General features: G+C 49.4%; 7 protein-coding genes across 7 annotated transcripts; 5 read left to right on the forward strand and 2 right to left on the reverse strand.

The window, feature by feature from the left end:
- The first annotated feature begins 133 nt into the window (after window positions 1-133).
- M438DRAFT_344274 (uncharacterized protein) lies at window positions 134-787 on the forward strand. The gene is made up of 3 exons (XM_029905185.1): window positions 134-156; window positions 213-293; window positions 356-787. The coding sequence occupies exons 1-3, from the start codon at window positions 154-156 to the stop codon at window positions 533-535; spliced, it is 264 nt and encodes an 87-aa protein (XP_029762019.1). The 5' UTR covers window positions 134-153; the 3' UTR covers window positions 536-787.
- Window positions 704-4,347, reverse strand: M438DRAFT_315800 (WD40 repeat-like protein; the record flags this gene model as incomplete). Its single annotated transcript, XM_029902664.1, has 3 exons — window positions 3,958-4,347; window positions 895-3,904; window positions 704-838 (listed from the first exon to the last, which is right to left on the reverse strand). Exons 1-3 carry the CDS (start codon window positions 4,116-4,118, stop codon window positions 704-706), a joined length of 3,306 nt encoding a protein of 1,101 aa, XP_029762020.1. The 5' UTR covers window positions 4,119-4,347.
- M438DRAFT_333781 (Pkinase-domain-containing protein) lies at window positions 4,269-6,099 on the forward strand (the record flags this gene model as incomplete). The annotated part of the gene is made up of 3 exons (XM_029903649.1): window positions 4,269-4,324; window positions 4,934-5,147; window positions 5,209-6,099. 3 exons carry the CDS (start codon window positions 4,269-4,271, stop codon window positions 6,097-6,099), a joined length of 1,161 nt encoding a protein of 386 aa, XP_029762021.1.
- An 894-nt stretch (window positions 6,100-6,993) lies between these two features.
- Window positions 6,994-8,799, forward strand: M438DRAFT_373373 (gaba permease; the record flags this gene model as incomplete). The annotated part of the gene is made up of 5 exons (XM_029908413.1): window positions 6,994-7,082; window positions 7,137-7,376; window positions 7,428-7,842; window positions 7,898-8,105; window positions 8,159-8,799. 5 exons carry the CDS (start codon window positions 6,994-6,996, stop codon window positions 8,797-8,799), a joined length of 1,593 nt encoding a protein of 530 aa, XP_029762022.1.
- Window positions 8,800-12,459: 3,660 nt separating this feature from the next.
- M438DRAFT_344276 (uncharacterized protein) lies at window positions 12,460-14,344 on the forward strand. Its single transcript, XM_029905186.1, has one exon. The coding sequence runs from the start codon at window positions 12,554-12,556 to the stop codon at window positions 14,306-14,308; it is 1,755 nt and encodes a 584-aa protein (XP_029762023.1). The 5' UTR covers window positions 12,460-12,553; the 3' UTR covers window positions 14,309-14,344.
- A 104-nt stretch (window positions 14,345-14,448) lies between these two features.
- Window positions 14,449-14,865, forward strand: M438DRAFT_185638 (uncharacterized protein). The gene has a single exon (XM_029899222.1). It carries the CDS (start codon window positions 14,601-14,603, stop codon window positions 14,832-14,834), a length of 234 nt encoding a protein of 77 aa, XP_029762024.1. The 5' UTR covers window positions 14,449-14,600; the 3' UTR covers window positions 14,835-14,865.
- Window positions 14,463-15,854, reverse strand: M438DRAFT_404419 (uncharacterized protein; the record flags this gene model as incomplete). Its single annotated transcript, XM_029909724.1, has 2 exons — window positions 14,463-15,755; window positions 15,808-15,854. 2 exons carry the CDS (start codon window positions 15,852-15,854, stop codon window positions 14,897-14,899), a joined length of 906 nt encoding a protein of 301 aa, XP_029762025.1. The 3' UTR covers window positions 14,463-14,896.
- Between the last annotated feature and the right edge of the window lie 1,245 nt (window positions 15,855-17,099).

The raw sequence follows: 17,099 nt of genomic DNA on the forward strand, positions 1-17,099 counted from the left end.
ACTGAAAGCGAACGCCGACGACGTCGACTTCTTGGCACCCCCGAGCTTCACTCCCGTACAACTGTCTGGTTATCACCTTGGGGTAAATACTTCCTTCTGCATTGCTTCAAACCCGTCTTCGATAGAACAATCACTCAGACCCCTTATTTCACAATGGTACATATATGATCTGCAGGTTCACAGAGATGAAGATGGGCTGACAGGTTTCATAGCTTGGTCCACTCGTCGGCGCAAGCATGCTCATCGTAGCTACCACCGTCTTTCTTTACTACACCATCTGGACACTGGTCATGGTATGCCGGCCTCCCAATGTTCCATCGCTGCCGTTGAACATTTCTGACCTTCTCGCCTCTAGCCCTTTGTCGACTCGTCGCACCCTTCTCAATCCCTTTTCCCTCCTCGTGTTTGGGCCATCCGTCTTCCCGTCATCCTCATTCTGGTCGGAGGTGCCGTTGTTGGCTCTTTCCTGTCCCTCATCATGATCAAGAGCAACCGTCAAAAGGCCCTCAAGGCCCAGAAATCAAAGGCCAAATAGGCTCCGACACTCAATCCTTCACCACAGCCCCTTTCATTAAAAGACACATAACAAGAGCTATATTCACCTTGTACAAGCAACGTCTTCCTGTTCCATAAACCTAGTCGTTACACGTTGCTATATGCCTTCTCCGATTACTCAACCCATTGGTTGTGTGCATGTATGCCTCTATTGGATCACGCAATCATCGCCGATTACGATCCTGCCTCCTGGGACAGCTCCGCCTTCGCCATCTTCTCCTGCACCCCCTCCTTCGGCCCTCTGCCTTCTAAGATGTTGTGCCAAGGACGCAAGCATGCTTCTCTGTTACCGTTTGTTAGTTTGGGTCATTATACGACTCGAGACGTCGGTCCACTTACTGTAAGGAAAGTTTCCTGATTCCCTCCTTGACGCTCTACGTCGTTTTGAGAGGTGATCTGGTATTCCAGGTGCATTCGTTTCCTGCTTGAAAGCCCGCCGGACGCCACATATTCGTCGTCATCCGCTGCATTTCGCTCGTCCGCACCTGCGTCTACCGCAGGCTCTGAAGTGGCTCCAGCTGCTCTGTTTTGTCTTCTTCGTCTCATCCATGAGATTGACGAGAAAGTCGATGTGTCAGCTGCTGCCACGCCGCGTCCAAGCCTAGCAGCTTCGCGCGCTCGTGCATCTGGTGAAAAGATTTTGATAGTGTGATCAATTCCACTGACGGCCATCATGGGTTCGTAAGGATGGCCTTGAACCACGTTGACCACTTCTCCGTCTCCCTCCAGTATGTTGACCAGTTGCCCTGACTTGCGGTCCCAGATGAAGAAATTGCCGTCATCGGAACCAGAAACTACGTATTCATCGTCCAGGCCAAAGAAGTTGACATCCTTGACTGTCTTGACATTGCAGTGACCGCGATATACTCTGGTGTGGGGGGAACAGTACACTTCCCTCTCGACCTCTCCCCGCTTCCGTCGTCGCCCGAACGCGTTGCGATACATCATGCGAGGGAAGTCTTCTTCTTCTTCTTCTTCTTCTTCTTCTTCTTGTTCGCCTTCATCATCCTGTCCATGGTCATCTTCCTCGTCACTCGATTCAGCATCTTCGTCTTCATCGTCTTCGCTGGCATGGTCATCTTCATCATCGTCTTCATCTTCATCGCTGGTCTCTCCCATAGCTGCCCTTATGTCGCTCATTGTGATGACATCTTCTTCCTCCTCGGAAGATTGGTCTCCTGAAGGATTGACAATCTCCATAGACTCTGCTGTAGGCTCTTCTTCGGTTGTGTCAATCTGCCGTTGTCTGTCTCGCAGTCGAGCATCCTCTCGTCCTGCTGGATTGTTACCCGTACCAAGTCCACCAAAAGCTCTGTCTACCAAGGCAAAATTAACACCTTCACCGGCATTCATGAGAATACCTCGTGCGACTTTGAGGCCCCAGTGTATCAGAGCGCCACCTCGTCTTTGGGTGGACTCAGATGTACCCTCCATTGCTTCGTTTGATAGATCTGCAAATGGTGTCTTGACAGCTTCCACGAACGCCCTAACCGCATCCGTTTCGGTCTGGTAGATGATTCTGTTCTCGTCTACCTCGAACCTTGAAGCGTCGACATTGCAAACAGGGGAACTTGACGAGTGAGCAAGGAGATACGGCACGATACATTCATCAAATGCATCAGCGCTCGCATCCTTGGGTACAGGTAAGCGAGATGCATATCTAGCCATGTCCGAAGATCTGGTGAAGCCATTAATCAAGGCACCTACTCCGCTGTCAAGCCACAGGAAGATCGCTTTGAGGAAGTCGTATCCGAACCGCTCACGATCGCTTAGGCTGCTACCCTCATTGGGTGCATGATCGATACACGTGAAAAGAGGCGTGTCAAAGATCCCTTGACTAGCGGTATGAGGTTGTCCGCCTAAAGCCCGCGCTATAACCCCAGAAGCTTGCACGAAGCGCCAGGCCGACTCTCTGTTGGAACGCAATGTTCTTTGCAGCAGAATCTCCTCCTGTACAGGGTCGACCGAGTAACGCCATGTCCGTGTGATTTCCTGCATTTGAGGTAAGATGGTAGCGGCCAAGCTTCGCGCCGAGGTAAACTCGGCAGTATGACCAGTTGGGTCTCTGTTTGATGGCGCGGCAGGTTGATCGTTGAGGGTAAACATTGTCTTGCGAAGCTCGACGACTGTTTTCGCGAGACGATATGACTTGCGCTGCCTATCAGTCATCACGCTCTCCCGCAGAGACGAAACGGGGCTCGTAGAACGCGCGATTGGAATGTCTTCGCTTTGACCATTGTTGTACCTCACCCTCAAGGCGACATCTCCCTCCCTTTCGGCCGAATCTTCAGTCCTTTGACGCGACTGTACACGTGAACTTGTTTCTGGAGACTGGGAGACCTGGCTTTCTGCCCTCCTTTTCCGCTTTCTTTCGCTGCTTTCCCTTGCTCTCCTGGTGCTAGTATTCGTCTGGGGTGTTGAAACTTTGTTTCTTGCCACCTCGCTAGCATCCGGGCTGCGCACTAAATCGAAGCTGTAGATATGATCGCCAGACCAGCTGACTACTATCTCGTTCGGATGAGCATCGCTGATCTTGCAGGCAGTGATGTGTCCATTGTCCTTTTGACCCATGACGCGCTGACCTCGGGGAGCGAACTTACGAACGCACTGCGTGGCTTGGCCCAGTGCATCATCATCAAGGTCTGATAGTTGGCCGACTGACAGGGCAGGCGAGGCAGCACGTTCATGGAGCTTGTCGCGACCGATCATTCGGCGATCATGAAGGAAGCAATGCAGATGTGCACCACCTAGTGCGATGTAGTGCGGCTGACTTGGCGAACAGGAGATGGTATTGAGATCCAAGTCATAGCGTTTATAGGAGATGAGGGGAGGGGGTACAGAGACAGTAGAGACAGACCTACTGGAAGGAGAAGGATAGGCGGACGACGGTTGACGTAGATCCCATTGGCGCACTTCTCCGTCTTCTGAGCAAGTCAGAAAGAGGTGGGGAGAGGACTCCGTGACAACCCTCTTGACTCTGTCGCCATGCGAGCGGTAGACTCTGCAATTTGTATCTCCATCGCTCAAGTGACGTACTCCATCTTGTATATTGTTTCGCATCCCTCTGGAGTGGCCGTTGAGAGCCATGGCTGATGCACGCGAGGCTTCTCTGGTGGCGCCGGAGTATTCCAGATCAAAGATACGGACTTCATGGTCTCCAGCAGCTGATATGACAGTTCGATCGTTGGAGTGAGGCATGAACTTGACGGAGAAGATGTTGGCTTGGTGACCGGTGGCGATGCTGGTCGCCAGTCTGAATTGGGAGTTCGAATCATCGGGTTGGTAGGTGTGAATGTTGATGTGCTGATCATCGGATCCTGAGGCGAGGAGACGGCCAGACTTTGACCAACTTGATGGATATGTTAGCGAAGACGGTAGTGAGCATTTGAAGGAATGGCAAACCTGAGAGCGTTCACGCAACCTGCGTGGCCATCAAGCTCGTTAACGATATCTAGATCCCTGACCCAATTCTTGTCGCCGTAGATTGATTTCACCTTTCTCGAAGGTCCGGCAGAATCCTGCAACTCGCGGCGGAGCAGCCGATCAGACAGAGAGTCGCGCATCTTTGATCGATCGGACAAGGCAGTCGGTGATGACAATGAGGTTAAGTTAGTTCCAGCATGGGACTATCACCGAAACAGCAGACGAGTGATAGTGCGGGTTAGTGGTAGAAGGAAGACTTGAAACATGGGAGTAATTTATGATATGCAACCATGTCATGGGTACCTCAGGCACAGCTACCCCAGATCTTGGAGAGAGCACTCGGTCGGTTCGGCGCTCCGGCTGTGACAGAAGCTAGAAGGGTTGGGTGGTAGCCGAGACAAGTCCTGTCAAGAGGGTGGACACCAGGTCGTGGTTGTGTGTGACGCTCTCTAGAAGACTGCTGTTACAGAGTGGCTGCACTGTTCTTCACTATCACATGTTACCTACGGACTACTGGCGTTGGCAAGCGGGAGATGGGCGGCACTTGGGACCCAGATCTTGCCTGTTCGGGCTGCTCTTTCCTCCCCTCCTCGCCGTGGCGCTTTTTACATGTTACAAAAGTCTTCTGGGCTGCGAATGAGCTGAAAGAAGCTGTGCAAGTATCTAGTCGGGTGAATACAAGTGGGCAATGAGATAGCATAGCAACATGGTGTAGACCGTTTCACGAGCGCCAAGGCGCAACTGCCAGCGCGCGGATCAACAATGAGAGAAGGCGAGGCTCCATGTCACTAACACCCTTTCGAGTATTATTATTTGTTTGTCAGGAAGTTGGGCAGTTTCCCCTGCTCACTCCTGCCCTCTGAATTTTCAAGACGGCGCAATCTTCCCGACCCGCGTCCATTCGCTCGACGACGGCATCGAGCCTTGACATCGCCAGTCAATTAACGACAGCTAGCTCTATCCTCTGGGATCCGCGCTACACTAATCGCAACCCTCCGCACGCCAGGCTACACCCTACCCACGTCGGTACTCTCTCGCTCGACAACCGTTCCGACTCGACTATCAGCGTACGCAGTCTCGGCGGCGGCCAGCGCATACCCCCCATGGACAAGCGTCACCCCAGCTCCTTCCAGCAGCTCGAGAAGCTCGGCGAGGGTACCTATGCCACCGTACGTCGCCCTCGGTCCAGAGTGCTCCTCCTTGGTCATGTACATCGCTGACCGTGCGCAGGTCTTCAAAGGCCGCAACCGTCAGACGGGCGAGTTTGTCGCCTTGAAAGAGATCCACCTCGACTCGGAAGAGGGCACACCCAGCACTGCCATCCGTGAGATTTCACTTATGAAGGAACTGAAGCACGAAAACATCGTCCGTCTTCACGATGTCATCCACACCGAGAACAAGCTCATGCTCGTCTTTGAATTCATGGACAAGGACCTGAAGAAATACATGGACTCCAGAGGTGAGCGCGGCATGCTCGACCCCGTCACCATCAAGTCGTTCATGCACCAGCTGCTGCGCGGCATCGCCTTCTGCCACGACAACCGTGTTCTCCATCGCGACCTCAAGCCCCAGAACCTTCTGATCAACAACAAGGGCCAACTCAAGCTTGCCGATTTCGGTCTTGCTCGCGCCTTCGGTATTCCTGTCAACACCTTCAGTAACGAGGTCGTCACACTCTGGTACCGTGCCCCTGACGTCTTGCTGGGCTCGCGCACCTACAACACCTCGATCGACATCTGGTCTGCTGGCTGCATCATGGCCGAGATGTACACAGGTCGCCCTCTCTTCCCCGGCACTACCAACGAGGACCAGTTGCAGAAGATCTTCCGTCTCATGGGTACTCCTTCAGAGCGCGCGTGGCCAGGCATCTCCCAGTTCCCTGAGTACAAGCCCAACTTCCCCGTCTACGCAACCCAAGACCTCCGCAACATTTTGCCGCAGGTCGACCCTGTCGGTCTCCAACTGCTGAGTGCTATGCTGCAGCTCCGTCCCGAGCTTCGCATCTCTGCTCAGCAAGCCCTCCAACACCCTTGGTTTGCTGATCTACAGCAACTAAGGCAACAACAGCACATGCATCAACAACAGATGCCAGGCGTGCCCAATTCTCAACGCGCTTATTGATCCTCTTGATGAATTCCGATCGTTTGGCGTTATGGAGGGCATGGGAAAGTTCTTGTTTTTATCGGGTCGTCTTTCCCGTACGAAAGGTCTAGCCCTTCTACATGGCCTTGAGCCTCTATTTTGGCTTTCAATGCCAGTTTACAGATAGCGAATGTGTATCTGAATCCCAATCTGTGTCTTGGCAGTGTCTAATTGCTGGTACTGCCACTTTCTTATGTATCGCAACAAACGTGAGACGAAGATCTTATCAAGATCAAGTTGTTATTCCATTCGGACCGCGAGGCCGGCAGACATCGACGAACGACCCCAGCGCTCCATCCTCCATGTCTTCCCCAGCCGGGCCCGGGCTTGTGACTAAGAGAAATGCTATCGGCGCTCGCTCGGCTCAGCTGAAGAACATGGCGCACACCTCGATACGCCTCCGTGACGCGGGGCTTACAACGGCAGGGACATCTCCCACACGGCCATGATGAAAGGCTCCAGAATGACTCGATGCCGGCCTTCTTTATCTGCTGTGATGCCCTAATCTTTCTTTCTCATATCTCTCTATATCATGTACTAGAGTAATCGAAACATTCAACTGGTTCTCGTCTATTTTGACTCGTCTCTTATCTGTTGGACCACCACCACCTCGAACACGTACAAGCGGATAAGAATTTAGAGGCTGTTGACCCCTTCCAAGTGGACCGCCGCTACTCTACATCACTTCATACGCCGATGTTGCCCGAAGTCTAGTCTATCTACAACCTAGCAGCTGTTATTTTCTCTTGTCTACTCCTCTGCTCCTCCACCGCACACCTGCTGGGCGTCAATCTCACCCATTATACGACCGCGTTAATCCACCAACATTTCACGAATCGCAACGACTCAACGAACATACAAAGACGATCCATCATGGCTACTGCTGCTGAAGCCGATCTAGCCCGTATGGGCTACAAATCAGAGTTGCCTAGAAGTTTGAGCATGATGAGTGTTTTAGGACTGTAGGTCACAAGTGAAATGGCAGTCGCATCATATCGCTGACAGATTTCATTCAGCTCATTTGCGATCATGGCTGTACCCTTTGGCTTAAGTACAACATTTTACATCACACTAGCGGATGGTCAAAGTGTGACAATTCTCTGGGGATGGGTTCTAGTGTCCTTGATATCTTTATCAATCGCAGCATCTTTGGCTGAAATCTGTGCTGTTTTCCCTACTGCTGGTGGTGTCTACTATTGGGCGGCTATGCTGAGTACGAAGAAGTATGCTCGATTGAGTTCTTGGATCACTGGCTGGTAAGTTGGCAGTTGTTCACAACATTTGATGGCCATGCTGACTTTCGGAAGGTTGACTTTGGTCGGTAATTGGACTGTCACGACTAGTATCAACTTCTCTGGTGCGCAATTGATCCTCAGTGCTATCAGTCTTTGGAATGAGGATTTTGTACCGAACGCTTGGCAGACGGTGTTGATGTTCTGGTGTGTCATGCTCATTTGCATGAGCGTCAATATTTTCGCGGCCAAATATCTCGACTTGATCAACAAGATCTGTATTTATTGGACGGGTGCGAGTGTAATCATCATCATGGTGGTTCTGCTTGCCATGTCAGATAACTACAGAAGTGGAGAATTCGTCTTCGCCCATTACGATGCCAGTGGTAGTGGTTGGCCGAGTGGTTGGGCTTTCTTTGTGGGCCTTCTGCAGGCATCTTATACATTGACCGGTTATGGCATGGTTGCAGCCATGTGTGAGGAAGTCCAGGTAAGAACAAGACCGGTACTCACTCTCATCCAAAAGTCTAACAAATCGTTTCCAGAACCCTGCTCGCGAGGTGCCCAAAGCTATCGTCCTCTCTGTTGCTGCTGCAGGTGTCACCGGTGTTCTGTATCTGATCCCGATTCTCTTCGTTCTGCCAGATATCCAGATGCTCCTAGACGTCGCCAATGGTCAACCTATTGGTCTTCTTTTCAAGACCGTCACAGGCTCAGCTGCTGGTGGCTTCGGATTGCTATTCCTTCTCCTTGGTAAGTTTCTTTTCGCAAAGCAAGACAGCACTCGTACTGATCGTTTTCCTCAGGTATCCTCTTCTTCGCTGGAACCGGTGCTTTGACGGCCGCAAGTCGCTGCACGTACGCATTTGCTCGTGATGGTGCAATTCCTGGATCCAGCATCTGGTCCCGTGTTGACAAACGTTTCGATATTCCTCTCTGGGCTCTGGTATTGTCCACTGTGGTCGACTGCTTGTTGGGCCTGATCTACTTTGGTAGCACAGCGGCTTTCAACTCCTTCACTGGTGTGGCGACTATTTGCCTTTCAACCTCCTACGGGCTTCCCATTCTCGTCAGTGTCCTCCGCGGACGTAAGATGGTCGCTCATTCCTCTTTCTCTCTGGGTCGTTTCGGAATGGCCATCAACGTGCTCACGCTATGCTGGATTGCTTTGGCTGTTATTCTGTTCTGCATGCCGGTCACTCTCCCTGTCGATCCTACCAGCATGAACTACGCCTCCGTCGTTTTCGCAGGCTTTGCTGCTATTAGTGTGGCGTGGTACTTCATCCGTGGACGCAAGGCGTTCACTGGGCCACCGGTACCTGCTGATGTTGATGTGAGCAGTGACGTTGGTGTTGTCAGAGGCCAGGCTGTAGATTCGGATCTGGAGAAGTCTACCAGTGCTGTGCACAGAAAGGTGGCTGATGAACCGCCAAAGGATATGATGTGATGAACTTTCTTAGTTTTGTATCAACTTGTGTTACCAGTACCTACCAATCTTTACCACTCAGACCGTATTGTGAGGTGACCAGAGGGGCGATGATATCAGAAAACTGCTCCGTGGTCATATCATGGCATGGTGATTCAATCGTACTCCTCTCCGAGGGCTCTCGGTCCACGGCATGGTTTCGGAGTTGGATTCTCCTTGGCTTTTTGGCCAAGACTTCCTGGCTTCGGTTGCTGCATCTTGCACCAGAAGAAGCATCGTCTCTTTTACGCAACCATGCAGAGCCGCTCCGATTTTAACTTTCTACAACCTTGACCTTGTCACAACTAGGGTTGATGCCTTGTTTTAATCGTTTCGTTTTAAACCGTTTAAAACCTCTTGGCGTTTGTTTTAATGATCATAAAAACGAACATAAAAACCGGCTAGTATAGCCGGCAGTTGGCGTAGCGGGGGAAGTGGTGCACGTGACGACTTTTCATGGAGTCTCCCGCGGACCGTCATTTCGACCCCCTCTAACACCACCACCACGCACCATTTAATTATACTCTTCGGTAGGAAGTCAGATAATATGCTTGATTGTATTATAGAAGAAGAATTAGATTAAATGAACAAAAAGTGGTGGTGTAGTAGCCGTCGAGCAGATGAACTTTAGGCTAAATGTGCGAGCTTAGTCTAAAGTTCTCTCTTAGTCTAAATCTATTAAATCAGTAATAAAAATCAGACCTGCAACTATTAATGTGTTTGCTTTGTTTGCTCTACACCCATTAAAGCTGCGAGGGTTCCATTAAACTAATGTCGTCGTAGCTGTTCGTATAATACTGCGAGTCGCCTTAGGTCTCTACTTAATATAAACAACTAGTTCCTAAACAGATGTATGTGTCGTAAGAGATTAGCTTAGCAGCAGCAGGCTCGTAAACAGGTAGCTCTGCTACTATATAGACTACTAGGGTGGAGGTAAATTAGCCCTCCTTAGGATCATTAAATTCCTAATTATCTAGCTCTATAGCGAGGTCTATAATATCTAGCTCTAGTTGTTCCTCGACCTCTTTAGATACGTTCTACTAGCTTACTGTCGGCTAACTAGGAGCTCGTCGAAAGAGACGTGCGTTTATGCTAATTATAACGAGCTTATTTAGTCGGTTAATCGAGAGGTTGCTTTAGAAGTCGTTCTTAATAAGATTTATAGCTAAGAAGGAGCGCTCATTTAGGACTAAGTTTGTAATAGTAGAGAAGATGCGAACAGCAAGGGCAGTAAGGGGTCCTCCCTCGTACCTTATAATGCGCCAAAAAATAAGAGGGTTAGCGATATTACCCTTAGTCTAAAGGTCTTCGTTTAGGCGAGAGAATAGATACTTACACTTGCGGAAGGCGTAGAATAGCGATACCGCCTCCCGAGCCTTCTTAGGACTGCTAATATAGTGCCTTATTACCCTTATGACCCTCTGCTATATAGGCATGGTCATAGTTAAGGGTTAGGTCGCTAGATTAAGTGCCTATGCCGCCTAATGGAGATCGTCGTGCTAGCGCTAATATCGCTAATAAAACATGCCTCTAGCCTTAAAGATCTTCTTAACTTCGCGACTAAGAGAGGACTCGGCTAGCGCCTTAATCTAGTTCTATACATTAATCTATCGACCATTAACCTTGCCTAGGTAAGCACGGTTAGATTTAGACATCTTCTACGCCTCGTAGATAGGAAGTAATAATGCCTTTAAATCTCTAATTCCTATCTAAAACGAGGAGTCCTTAAGAATAGCTATAACTTTGCTTAATAAGCCTAGGTTTGCTTGCTTAGTAGCTCTTTTTAAAGTAGCTTTTTGTGCGCTTAAGACCCTCGCATCGCGTAGCTATATTAGTAGTGCTTCCTCGTTCCTTAGCACTAAGATAACGACTCCTATTTATAATCCCTATCGGGTAATAACACTAAGAATAAAGGCGCGGACTCGACCGTAATAACGGATCTAATGCTCGCGTAGGAAGGCGAGATAGAGACGTAATCGTTTAAAGAAGGTGCTAATAGTCTAACATTGCGTAAGGAGTTGTTTAATGCGAGGGATTAATGCGATATCCTTAACTAAAAGCTGTAGACTATAGGAATCACAAAGAATAAAGAAGACATACCTACACCTGTCGTCTTTAACTATTTTAGCATGTGTTGCTCGTATAGTAGAGTAGGTGTCGGTAACGACTAAGTTAATACGTATATAGTCGCCTTCGTAGAACTCTAAGATATAATTAATGGCCTATTAGGCAAGATTTCTAGCATTTGCTGCTATGCTTCTAAGGCTCTCGATGCCGAGCTATATAGCGCTAACTCTAGTAATGTAGACGGCAAGAGAGATTACCCTAGTGCTAGTAATATTATCGCTCTCATCTATCGAGAAATTAAGGAAGTTCTTACTAGTAGTAAGGGTCTTAATACGGTGCTTTATACGCTCGAATTCTACGTCGAGGAAGGGTCCCGCGAGGGTCGCCCTATTAGGAGGGGTATATACTAGATTAAGGGCCTAAAGGAACTTAAATGTTGCTAGTTTTATAGCCTTATTAAAGTCATTAAATAGGCGGTAGTCTTCGTACATGCTCCTACTAAGGAGGGTGTCGAGTCGCTATTTCTTAGTCGTCGAGACTCGGGAAACGAAGCCTACGAGTACGGTATTTACGTCGCCTTAACGAGCAACGTAACTATTATATAGGGCGCATTTAGTAAGGTGTTCGGCCTTACGAGAGGCCGCATTAGAGAACCGCTTGTTGCACTACTTACAGATAACTTTATCGACCTTCTCTTAACCGATCTTAGGACTATAGTTAAACTAAGCGTGTACGAGGACGAGTAGAGGCTTTATAGCGACGACGAGGGCGACGGCGGCAGCGAGGGCGATAAGGTAATGATTAGATAGAGTAGTAAGCAAAGGGAAGGGAAGGATAAAAACATAAAAACCTTTAAAAACACGTTTAAAAACGAACGTTTTAATAAAACCGTGTTTGGGCCATAAAAACATAAAAACATCAACCCTAGTCACAACGATGTCGGCACCTCAGGACGCCATGAGAGAGTAGCGGACGGCGAACGTGCTTCCGCAAACCGCCAGAGTCCGCTAACGACGCTTTGACTCTGGACGACGCGTCCTTTTTTCTGTGTACCAAGTTTTCCATGGGGCAAGAGGGCACGCGAGCAATCACCACATCAGTCGATTAGAACCAGATGAATGACAGGGCTGCCCGTATCTTGTTCTCTGAGATCAATCTGATAAGCATCCCAGCTATCATGCGCTGACTTGCGATGTTCTTTCACTCCTCTACTCGAACCGTTGTTCATGCTGACTCGGGCTTGTTTTTCTCTGACGGACCGCCACGGCAGCAATCCAGCGCCACTAGGGTATGAGCTTTCTCCATTGTACCTGTTCGCCTGTCAGATCGCTTCTTGACTCCCAATCGATTTCATCTACAATTTCAGCGGAAAGCCACAACGGAGTTTCATCATAGCACAGCGCTTGGCATCTTCTGGAAACAAGAAGATGGGACGGACCCGCGGGCTAGATACCTTTTCGATCTTTGGTAGTGCGAGCGCGGGCCTCAGGACATGACAAGGGTATAGGACGATATGTGATATATGATGTAGGTCTCCCCTGTAGGTAAAGTTCTCTTGCTTGTGCCGAGCAAGAACTCGAGAGGCCCCTGTGAGCTGTTCCAACAATCAAAGCAGCATCCGTTTTTTTTTTTCTATTCTCGTCTTACATTCGTTTGACTCCCGAACACTATGCCTTCTTTCATCTCATTGGCGCTTGCTGCGCTGCCTCTGGGCCATATCGCATTGGCCGATCAGTCGCCCTATACTGGTTCTGAGTTCCAAGACAAGGACTTCGGTCTTTACCCTACACAGACTTACGAGTCATCTAGCCTCGAGGTACCTGTCTTCCAGGTCAACAAGGCTGCCGAGGACAGTGTTGACTCTGCGGATCGGGTTTTCATATCTCCAAGAGGCACAGCAGTGGACCAAATCGCGCCTATGATCTTCAACGCCGATGATCTATCCCTGGTCTGGAGCGATCCCAGCTATAAGACCACATTTGGTGTCAGAGTACAGGAATTCAACAGCTCAGACTATATTACATTCTGGCGAGGAACAGTCAAGGGCGCTGGATATGGAACCGGCAGCTATATCATGCTTGATCATGAGTACAATGTTGCTTACAACCTCACGACGAAGAACTTGACCGTTGGTGGTGACATTCACGAAATCCAATTGACCGACAACGGTACCGCACTTATGACTGCTTACGAGCCTATGGAGTACGATCTCACCGCCTACGACATTGAGAACGGATGGCTCGCAGATTCCATTTTCCAGGAAGTCGACATCGCTACCAACGACCTCATATTCTCCTGGCGTGCGTCCGAGCATATTGCTCTCAACGCCTCATACGCCGATCCTGGTGCCACTGGTATTTCTCAGGACAGCCCCTACGACTTCTTTCACATCAACTCCATCGAGAAGGATGACTCCGGTAACTATCTGATCTCTGCGAGACACACCCACGGTATCTACTACATCAATGGAACCAATGGCGATATCGTTTGGAGCCTGGGAGGCAAGAACAACGACTTCGAGGACAAGAGCGATGGTCAAGCAACAAACTTTGCATGGCAGCACGATGCACGCTGGCGCAACACCGATCTCACAGAGATGACTATCTTCGACAACGGCGCTGCCGACTGGGTCAAGACTGAGAACGAGACTCGCGGTCTCTGGCTCAGCCTCAACTATGATGACATGTCCGTCACCCTCAAGCAAGACTACATCAGCCCTGAAGGCACTCTTTCCGTATCTCAAGGAAGTGTTCAGGTACTCTCCAACAACAACGTCTTCATGGGTTACGGTAGCAATGGCGCTTTCGTCGAATACACAAACGACGGCGAGGTAATCTGGGACGTCCAATTTGGAATTATCGGCAACTCAAGCGTCCAATCCTACCGTGCATACAAGCAAAACTGGCAAGGCTTCCCTACATGGAACCCTAGTATCGCTGCTACTGGAAACGCTACCGACAACACTACCGTCTACATGTCCTGGAACGGTGCCACTGAGATCAAGCAGTGGGCCATCCTCGCCTCCAACTCTTCTTCTGATCTTTCTTCTGCAGACAACCTGTGGAAGAATGTCACAAAGACTGGTTTCGAGACCAATGTCACCGTAGGCACCAATGCTCGCTACGTTCGCGCTGCAGCTCTTAATGCCGATGGTGAAGTTCTCGGCTCCACTGGTATCGTCGATGTCAACGATGGCACCCTCACTGCTTCAGACTCAAAGGTCGATATCGGTACCGGTGATGCCAATACCACTGTCACCAGCTCGTCTTCGGACTCTGATAACAATGCTGGCTCTAGCTCTGGTTCTAGCAGCAACAGCACATCTTCGAGCTCTGATAACGACAGTGCTGCTGGAATCATCCACGCTTCGTCTTCGCTTGCTCTGGGAGCCGCGATGGCTGTTTTGTTCTTCTACGGACTGTAATAATGTGGATACCATTTTAGATTTGGAGATAAAGGTTTTTGTAATATAGATGTAACATTAATAGATCATGTTAGAAAGTCAGTATTAATAGGTTTCGATGCTATTTTGCTTTGAGAATGCTATGTCGAAGTTGGCTATGTTGAGTGAAGTTGTTGTTCGATTTCTGTATCTACTAGAGTTGATATCGTGCTGGCAGCACAGAAGTCTGTCTCAATGCTACGAAGGCTTGAGTCGATCAAGCAGAGCAAAACATCCAGCAACTCGACGGCACTCTGTCAGCTCCGTATTGTGTATGACTGTTCTTCCGATCCCTCTCTGGATCTCAATGTGTTGCTGCTTTATTCCTGCCCGTCCAAAAAATTGTCTTTGTTATGTGCCTTTGTTGAACGTTGCTCCTGCTCTTCTTCTCTGCTACCCGATGGGTGTTTCTTACTTCTTCTGCACCATTGTAATTCCATTGCAAGGTTTGACCCGAGCTTCGCTCTTGCTCTCTGCTTTCGAATTCTGTATGTGGATGCTCGGCTGAGGCGAGTAGTTCTGTTTTGGTCGTTGAACGGAGTGGTCCTGGATCCGGTTGTTGCTGAAGACTCAACCGCCCTGCTTTTCGCGCTCGGCACGGCATGCTTCCTTTTCCTCCTCATCTTTATGCTCGTGGTAGAAACAGATATCGCGGCGGAAAGGAGGCATGTCTTCTGTTCTATCCACATCATCTATGACTCGATCGTAGATCCCGTTGTTGTAAAGAGCGTCGTCGAAACATGACTTGCATTGTTTGGCAGGTAACCTCCTTCCCAGTGTCACCAACACGGCAGTGAGGAACTCAGGAGGCAAGTGGTTCCATGTGCAGCTTGACTGGCCAAAAGATGATGTATAGGCAGCGATGTGGACCAGGAGTCGGCGTAATGGAGAGCTTTTCGTTGTGTTTGCGTTTGAGTAGAGTATAGCGGCATGACTTGGCAAGATGTCCATACATCGCTCTCTGCCGGGAATGAAGTCGAGAACCAACACCTTGAGTCTGGGTGTATCCAAGCGATCGGCCAGAACAAACAGTGCGCAAAGTATTGTGTGGGTCCAGGTCGTTGGATCCTCTGCATCGAATTCAGAAAGGTCGTCTGTCATAGGCATGTCGCTTTCTGGATCATCTTCTCGGTCCAAGGGGTACAGTTCGTTGAGCATAGTGTCGAGTTTCTCGAACTCGTCTTGCGCTGACACACTTGGGTCCGAGGATTCGTAGGTGAGCTTTCCGGTGTACAGCCAGGCAACGAAGACCTTGAATAGCAGCACGTGAACGTCGTCAAGCTCAACTGTATTCGTTTTCGCCTCCTGGAATTGTCCAGAAAGAGCTTTGGCGAAGTAGTTCGAGTTGGAACAGAGCACCCCTTTGTGTATATAGAATTCTTGTTTATCGGGGCCCACACGGACGGTGATGATTGGGGAGTAGAACGATCTAAATACTTTGATTAGTTGGGCATCGGCTGTGATTTGAATTGTGCACTTACTTGGCGGAGCTCAGTGAACCAGTCTTGGAGCCGCTTGAGGAAGACATGCTGTGGCAGCGATGTCGTGGTTGGGTGCAAGGATGTCGTGTTGGTTGTTGATAGATGTAAGTTGTGGTAGAAGGAGAAAGGGAAAGGACGATTCAAAAAATGCTTTAGAGCCGCGCATGTACGAGAGTATCGTCGCAGAATGAAAGCGGTCTGAGTGAAAATAAAGGCAAGAATGTTGTTCACAGCGTTTGGACCTGACATTCAGTGAGCATAGCCAAGCCCAAATACAATTAGAACTGAGTAAAAGTGTCTTTGAGACATCAAATGGAGTGAAGCATCTTTACTGCTGCCTACTCTTGTTCTTCCAGGGTAGATGATGACTGTTCCCGGCCTTACCTCCCCACCAGTGACTGTTCGATCACAGCTTGAACGAGTCCGCCAGTCGACAGAGACCTGTCTCCATACTCCTCGCTTATTCAAGGTCTGCACAATTAAATGATCATGATGCTGATGGGAGCGAGCGCATCAGTCTCTTATAAGTCGTTCGCAATCATGACCGTCACCCGGTGGCTCATAATTGTCCAAGGAAAGAGATCATTTCCAACGGGATGACTGCCTGAGGGTCATCTAGCTGTCTTTGATGGCTCCTTTATCACCTCGGTGTGCCAAAGCTAGCATGCGTGTAGCTACAGAGAGGTTCGTTGCCGGCTCACAGCTACATCAATCCCTGCTACGTCGTTCTAACCTCGATAAGAAGACGAACTTAACAGAATATTCAAAGACGATGCAAAGCTCGGTCGCAGGTAGTCGACAGAGCGTCGACGTTGGAGAACTCGAGCCTGGAACTGTCCCGTCTGTCCTCGTCTGCAACTCAAACTTTTTGGGCTTACATCAATAAGAAGTCGCTAAAGCTTTTTCAAGTATTGGAAGGTTTTCAAAAGCGGCAGCAGTCACGATAGACGTTTGGCGATCTTCAGGAGAATCGCACGTGGAACGGCTGGAGAAGCAGCCCCGCTATCCAAGTTTTGGCGAAAGTGACGTTCTGAACTGCAGAGTGACGCAAGAATCCAAGGGCATACCTGCCTCTCAGATCCCTTGGTCTCACCAGCCATTCTTTTTCTCATAAGCTGAAGTCCTGCCGCCTGCGCCTCATTCTTCGAGTCCTGTCAAGCCACCCTTTCTTCCCTGTTTCTAATAAATACCCAATCCCTCGTTCGTCTCTTCAAAGTCCTTCGGTAGCTTTGACCTTCTCGACATTTTCGAATTTATATAATTACTTTCCATTCACCGAAACTAGCTTTCAA

Source organism: Aureobasidium pullulans (genome assembly GCF_000721785.1).
Source record: "Aureobasidium pullulans EXF-150 unplaced genomic scaffold scaffold_6, whole genome shotgun sequence".
Classification (NCBI taxonomy): Eukaryota; Fungi; Ascomycota; class Dothideomycetes; order Dothideales; family Saccotheciaceae; genus Aureobasidium; species Aureobasidium pullulans.